Raw genomic sequence first — 7,688 nt, 5'->3', positions numbered from 1 at the left:
GGTCCTTACTTCCTTGCTAAATGGGGTCTCGAAGCCATCCAAACTTGATGGCCCATATCGGGTTCTGAGCAACTTGGAAGATGCCATGATAGGTCCCCAAAGACGAAGATCTAGTATCAGTAGTGAAATCCGCTCCGAGACTCTATTTTCTGAGGAGAAGTTGGTTCGCCTGATTGGAGCGAAATGCCATATTTGGGGCAAAACACCGAGGCATGATTTATCCCAGAGGCGAGGTTCTCGCCTGTTATCTTGCTTGGAATAGAAAGAGAGCGCAACAAGGTGATGATCTTGAAAGGCCAAAACCAAAAAGGTACCCACATCCAAGAATTTGTTGAAGCATCGCTAATAAACAATGGGCTTCGTTAACCAAAGAGAAATGAATATAGTTACAATCCCGTACCTTAGCCAGACAAATGTGCCGATAAGTAAATCCACATGAGTTCGAAGAGATTATGTCTATTTACGAGGTTAATAGAGGATTTAAGATTATTATGTATTATGAGGACCGTTAGGTGTAACTTCTATGTTGAAGATCTACGTCTTCCTTGACTCTATTTCCTACTTGACCTCAAAATCAAAATCAATAATGGGTTTCAAAAAGGAAGGATAATATTTTAGACGGACTTTATGTAAATTTATGCTAATTTAACACGATTACTAATGAGGGTGGAGATGTGCCGGAGTAAAATACAGTTCAGTTTAAGAATGTATTAGAAGAATAGCGAAAGGCGCGGTAAGTTAATGAGGTAGCACGATCAAGGAGGGGGAGAGTTTATGTGCTCATGAAAAGAGTTAGACATCGAGAGAGAAGGGAGCAGCAGGTTAAGGTGGAGGACTGTCTAATGAAGTAAATGCGCGAATTATATCGAAGTCTTTTGGGATTGAATTTACAAACATGAACAGAAAGCACATGAATTGATACAGAGTTTACATTTTTATTTAAAAAAAAGGTTTGAAAAGTAAATTTTTGATAGTTACCATTATTACTATTTTCAGATATGATAAATTATACACCTAATATAGAAAGTTTATGAGATTTCTTTATTGTAAAGATATGAATTATTCTTTTTCACAAGAAAGAAGGTTATATTTTACATTTTAAAAATTAAGCGTACGTCAATTTTTACTCTTTCATGAGATTAGGAAAATTATAAGTTAAGAAAATATGGGTATTTTTACATGGATGTTTTAATGAAATAATAAGTGTATGTATTAATTTTATATAGTATCATATGACCACGATAGTAGGATATATAAAGTGTATTAAAAGTGAGTAGTATTTTAAGTATTTTTGGGATAATTTTTAATTGTGTGAATATTAATCCACGTGTAAGAAGCTAGGATGACTAGTCACCATGTAGCAGGTGGACGTGGACACAATTTTACAGTCACAGGTGTAGTACTTTCTTTCTTTTGCTCATTTTTGCGTTTATATAGATTTGTTTTTGATTTCCATCAAAGCTCGGGGTTCAGCTTCTTTGCTAAGTGAGCTGCTTTCGAGTCGCTTTCATAAATGGGATTCTAATCATGTTGTCTGGGATATTGCTAGCTTCTGCTTATTCTCGTTGTCAGATGGTTCTCGATGCTCTCTTTTTTTTGCAAAGATGAAAGATTTCAATATCCGGGCTTCGATAATTTTATATAATAATTCGTTGTATGAGTTGAGGACACTGATATATACGGGATGTCTATGATGACATCAAAGCCAGTAGATAAAACCCGATGGAGTATACTAATTCCATCTTATAGATGGCCTATGCAAAACAGTTTTTGATGCAAGAAGCTATTGAGTTTCATCGAGGTCTGAATGTAGAGAGCTTGGGCCTTGTGTTGTGTCTTTCAATAGTCTTATGTCAAGTTCCTGTAAAATGGGTTACATAGATGTTGCAAAGTCATTCTTTTGTACGATGTTTAAGTATGGATTACATCTCAATGTATATAGTTACAATATTCTCATTCATGGGTTAAGCATGACGGGTGCAATGGAAGAAGCCTTGAGTTCAAAGGTGATATGGAGAAACACGGTTTAGAGCCTAATGTGGTGACTTATAACGTCCTTGCCAAAGGATTTTGTTTGCTTGGTATGAAAAGTGGTGTCTCGACATTAATTAATGAAATGCATCATAAAGGCTTAAATCCTGATATTGTCAGTACTTTTAAAATGTTGATCTGTGGATATTGCAAGGCAGTTAATGTTGATGAGGGTATTAAGTTGAGAGAGGAGTACGGTGCAATCTCTCCCAAGAATATCGTGCGGATTTTTTATTCCTATTCCGGTCTTGCCGTCACGTGTTTTGTCGTGTGTTAGAGGGATTGCCCGGAGAACTGGCTCAGGTATGTTAAGGCTAATCCTTCCTTCTTTTTGGCATGATCCGAGAAACGATACGTAAACATAACGATATTCCATAAGTGATTCTACTATTAGTAGTTAAGGATGTCTATCTTATTCATTCCCGTAAAGTGATATTCAAGCATGTCTAAGTGCGTATCTAGTGCTCTGTTTAGAAATTTGATAAAGATGTTAATGTTCATAATACAATAATACATGCATCTTCATGCATAAGCATTTACCACCGAGCTACGGCCGGTCGGACAGTCATGCATTTACCACCGAGCTACGGCCGGTTGGGCAATTACATATTTACCACCGAGCTACGGCCGGTTGGGCAGTTACATATTTACCACCGAGCTACGGCCAGTCGGGCAGTCATGCATTTACCACCGGGCTACGGCCGGTCGGGCAGTTACCACCGGTTGGGCAATTATGTATTATTAGTTACCACCGGTTGGGCAGTCATACATTTACCACCGTGCGACGGCCGGTCGGGCAGTTACCACTAATCAGTTGGGCAGTCATGCATCATACGATATGGATAATAAAAATAGTCTCAAAGAGAAGCATTATATATGTAAGTATGATAAGTATGCAGATAAGGTGGCATTTTAGAGATTCAGGTTGATTCCTATATGTCTTTAATTAATGTTGACTTATTATTATATTTCAGTTCTACCTTACATACTCAATACATTATTCGTACTGACGTCCTTTAGTTAGGGACGCTGCATTCATGCCTGCAGGTATAGATAATCAGTTTCATGAGCCCTCATAGTAGATGAGATTGGCATTCAGCAAAGGATCGGTAAGACTCTACCTCATTCGAAGTGCAGCCGAGTCTATGAGTCATGTGTCAGAATTTTGCTACAGACTTATGGGTAGACCGGTACCCTGTCCCATTTGATGTCAAATAATCTTACAGGCTTTGTAGACAGAGGTTCATTTTGTACAGTGTGTCAGAGGCCTTGAAGGCCCATATGTATTCATGATTTAAGAAAAATAATTTAGTGATACAGTATTGTCCACTTATAGTTATACATTACGAATTGTGGCTATATTGGCCCATTATAGTTTCAAAGAAAGAAAAGAAATAATATAGAGTTGCAGAGTGGTTCGCTCGGGCCAGTGCGGTACCGGGTGCCAGCCACGCCTCCCAAGGTTGGGGCGTGACAGAATATAGGGCTACCATAAGCAGATTAGAAGGTCAAATCAGAGACAATAAATTTGATTGTGGTTTGCAGGCCGCTGCAGAAGAAGGAGAGAAGAAAAGGTTGGCCCAAGAAAACGAAGTCCTCCGAGCTCAGATTCAGAGGATGGAAATAGCTGCTGAAAACCCTAGAAGAAGCAAAACAGATGAAAAACTCATAAACGGTCTTAGGCGAAAAGTGTGTGATTATGGGGCTGATTTGAAAAAAGACGAGGATGCATTGGAAAAAGCCCGGGAAAAGTTGGCAAAGAATGCAGAAGAACGGGCGAGGTTTGTTCAGCAGTTAAAAAAAAGTATGACAAAGGAGTCACGAGCTTCAAGAAAAAGCTGACCACTCTTGAAAATGAAATTGCCCAGTAAACAAAGAACTTCAAAGCGGAAAGAGAGCATTGCTATGCATTAATGTCTCGACTGGAAGAGGACATGAAGCAGTTATAAGAGCAAAACCATACGGCCACATAGGTTTTGGAGGCCAGGTCTCAGCAAATTGGACGCCTACTCCAAAAGAAGGGCGTCATTAGAGAATGGATTAGAGGGATTTCTGATTATGTCATCATGAAATGCCATGAATGCGAGGATATGACCAGATCCACGTTCTTCGCCGATGTGATGACTTTTGTCCGTCAGATAATGGACGACCTAGATCGTCTCCAAGAAGATATTGCACGTAGGCCTACGTGGAGACCGACTGATGTCCTACGGGCCCCTGGAGTAGTATTGGAGGCAGTTATGTATTCCTTTCGAGTCTCAATTTTCAGTTCTTAAGTCTGTATGTCGGAGCCTTTGTAATAGAGGAAAACCAGAAGTTTTTATTTAATGAAATATTGAAAACCCAAAAAATTTCTTTCTTTTATTTTGCTTTTATCCCCTGAACTACGTAATGATCTGATTCATGCGGCATCGTGATACGTAGGCAATCCCCATCGGATCCGATCATAGCTATAGACAACCCGAGTAAAAAAAAAGAGAGGAAAAATAAAAGAGTGCAAAGAAAGAAAAGATTCAGGGTTTGGAAGTGGACAAAAAGAAAAGCCAGGATGGGACACGCAGCCGTTGCAAAAACATTTAGAAAAACGTTTAACTGTTTAGGTGCATTGCATTCGCCAACATGTGATTCCCTATTTGTTAAATTTCTCAAACTAACCGGTTTGTTGTGTATTCTATTTAAGAACATGTTCTGTTTTTAGGTGGTTGGTTTTGTGGTAACCTGGCTTCACACCCTTACTTCACAAGATCAAAAGGGAGTGTCACAGTGACATCAGAGAGTCATCTACCAATCATTAACCCCTCAGAGGGTAGCCCGGCACCGGTTATCCCGGCCTTAGAGTCAGAAACTGCTGAAGAAAACAGAATATTGCGTCTCCGCATGTTGGAAATGTGGGACGCTTGGTCTAATGGCAGAGAACCGCCCAGTGCAATCCCTAGATTTCCCGAACTGATTCCCAGGACAAGTGGAACCTCCAACGTCCCTATTCCCGTAACCAACCCGTTCATCCCGTTCGGCTACCCCACTATGTAGGATAACTTCACCGGTACGCCTTCTGAGGTTCGCCCCCAGGCACCATTTTTAGGAGTATCGTCTACGATATTCACTGCACCACCAGTCTCTACTATGGCACAGCCAACAGTGCCTAGGCCATGTTTCGAGCCGTCAGCCTTCACTTTCCAAGTACCACAATTTCAACTAGACACGGCTCATGTCACCCCAAATTCCTACCCTCAGCACCCCTGATATGAGTCTCCCATGGAACATGAAAGGAACGTGAAGAAACCCGAGCAATAAGAGATAACACGGAAGATTAAAAGCATCAAACGAAGTCTTAAGAACATGAAAGGCCTCAGTGGCCAAAAGAGTGTCTCCTATGCCGATCTGTGCATATTTCCTCACGTTCACCTGCCTATTGGCTTTAAAACACCAAAATTCGAAAGATATGACGAGCATGGAGACCCGATCGCCCATTTGAAAAGGCATTGCAATCAGCTGAGAGGGCCGGGCGGAAAGGAAAACTCTTGATGGCCTATTTCGAGGAGAGCTTAACCGAAATTGCGTCGGAATGGTATATGGACCAAGACATCTCCCATTGGCACATATGGGACGACCTGGCCCGGGATTTTGTCAGACAGTTCCAGTAAAATGTGGACATAGATCCGGAAAAAAATTCTTTGTCCAACCTCAAAAAGAAATCTTTAGAAAGCTTCCGAGAATAGGCTATCAAATGGCGTGAACACGCGGCCAGGGTAAAACCCCAATGGATGAGGCTCAGATGGTCAGTGTCATCTTGCAGGCCCAAAAGGCCGATTATTTCCAAAACATGATGTCTGCTATGGGCAAACCGTTCGCAGAGGCCATAAAGATTGGAGAAATGGTAGAAAATGGTTTGAAAACAGGTCACATCATGAGTCAATCTGCTATAAGAGCCACTTCCCAAGCCATCCAGAGTGGTTCGGGAGGTTTAGCAAACTGGAAAAAGAAAGAAGAGGGAGCCATGATGGCTTCAAGCTTAAGGAATTCCCGTCAACCCCGAGGTTACTTTGGTTCCCCTCCCAGGCCCCCGCAACATTACTACCCCCACCAGGATGCAGCATATGCTATGACCCTTCATCCTTATGCAGTAATGAACGCCCAGCCATACACTCGGCCACAACAACATTACAATCAGAACCGAGCTCCACCTCCAAGAAACAACCCTCCTCACCAAGCCCCGTATAATCCACGTCCACCACAGAATAATTACCAATATAACACCCGTCCCCGTGAACCACCCAGAAAAGCTAACTTCATACCCATTGGTGAGTCATACTCCAGCCTTTTCCCAAAATTTGTCCAAATGGTCCTGTTACAGCCTGTACCTCCAAACAGGCAGAACCCAGAATTGTCGTCCTACCGTCAGGTACCAGATGCGCTTATCACTCAGGGGCGGAAGGGCATGACACTGAAGATTGTTGGAACCTTAAGAGAGCAGTCGAGAATCTGATAGAACAGAAGCGGGTAGTGTTGAGGGATGAGGAAGTCCCCAATGTAACTAACAACCCATTGCCGGCTCAAAACAACGGGCCGGTCATTGGGATGATCTGTGAGGACAAAGAATTCAACGTAGCTTTGAATGTTATAATTGCTATCACCGACTTAGAAAAGAAACCCAAAGCGGTAGCAAAACAAGCTAAAGATGAGAAGAAGATCAACTCCACTCCCCAAAGCTCAGAAAAGGTTGTGGAAACAAAGACAGGGGCAGCACCTCCTAAAGATGCCATTCTCTATGTTCCTAGGGCCCCCAGAAAGGAACAATTCGTGTTGAGCTCTCCCAAAAGGCTTGAGCAAAACAAAGTCACGCTGAAGGTACGAAAGATATACGTACCAAAGGGGACATATATGGCGCGGGGGCCGATAATTTCACCCAGGCTGACTGAGCCCGTGGTTATTAGCCGCGTACCACAGAATCCCATGAAAGACCCCACTGCCATCCCTTGGAACTACAATAAGGCAGTGGTCACATACAAAGGAAAGGAAATCATGGGAGAAGTAAATGAAACGAACCAATCTGGGAAGTACCTCAACATGGAAGAATTGAACAAAACAAAGCAGAAGCGTTTTTCGCTTAAAAGGCCAGTCAGTGCTAAAGAAGCTGAGGAATTTTTTCGAAAGATGAAAACCTCGGACTATGCTGTAATTGATCAACTTAGAAAGACTCCCTCCCAGGTCTCACTTTTCTCCCTGCTGATAAGCCCGAATGAGCATTAGAAAGTGCTGTTAAAGACGCTGAATGAGGCATACATTCCGGTCAAGACCACGGTTGAATGATAACTAGGAAATATGATGCATTTTACACTCCTTCATGCTCAAGTTTTGATTAGGAATGTGTACAAAATAGTCCCAAAAGGCTCACAAGTTGTGCTTGATTGCAGGTTTGATCAACAAGGTGACAATGTATCAAAGATCAGCTCAAAAAGGAGTGAAACTTGCACAAGTACCAAGACAAAGATAAAGCTCAGGCAAAACAGGGCCAGTGTGGCCGCACACCATTATGTGTGGTCCGCACAAGTGAGGTTCAGAGAGGCTGACATTCAGGCTAAAAGGGCAATGCGGCCGTACGAAGTTTTGTCCGGTCCGCACTCGATTTAGTGCGGTCCGCAGAGAGAAGATTCAGA

At 42.1% G+C, this 7,688-nt stretch overlaps 1 protein-coding gene across 1 annotated transcript; it reads left to right on the top strand.

Annotated features, from left to right (window-relative positions):
* The first annotated feature begins 5,791 nt into the window (after positions 1-5,791).
* On the top strand, positions 5,792-7,281 carry LOC109212969. The gene is made up of 2 exons (XM_019376713.1): positions 5,792-6,332; positions 6,386-7,281. The coding sequence occupies exons 1-2, from the start codon at positions 5,792-5,794 to the stop codon at positions 7,279-7,281; spliced, it is 1,437 nt and encodes a 478-aa protein (XP_019232258.1).
* Positions 7,282-7,688: the final 407 nt, after the last annotated feature.

This window comes from Nicotiana attenuata, unplaced genomic scaffold (genome assembly GCF_001879085.1).
Source record: "Nicotiana attenuata strain UT unplaced genomic scaffold, NIATTr2, whole genome shotgun sequence".
Lineage (NCBI taxonomy): Eukaryota > Viridiplantae > Streptophyta > Magnoliopsida > Solanales > Solanaceae > Nicotiana > Nicotiana attenuata.
The sequence above is the reverse complement of the archived record's forward strand: the minus strand, read 5'-3'. Positions and strand labels throughout refer to the sequence as shown.

What these genes read in the sequence shown, in the direction of transcription:
- LOC109212969 (XM_019376713.1), top strand. Translation starts at nt 5,792, where the DNA reads ATGGATGAGGCTCAGATGGTCAGTGTCATCTTGCAGGCCCAAAAGGCC. An exon ending in AGCTAACTTCATACCCATTG is followed by an intron (nt 6,333 to 6,385) that starts GTGAGTCATACT and finishes GTCCTGTTACAG; the next exon opens with CCTGTACCTCCAAACAGGCA.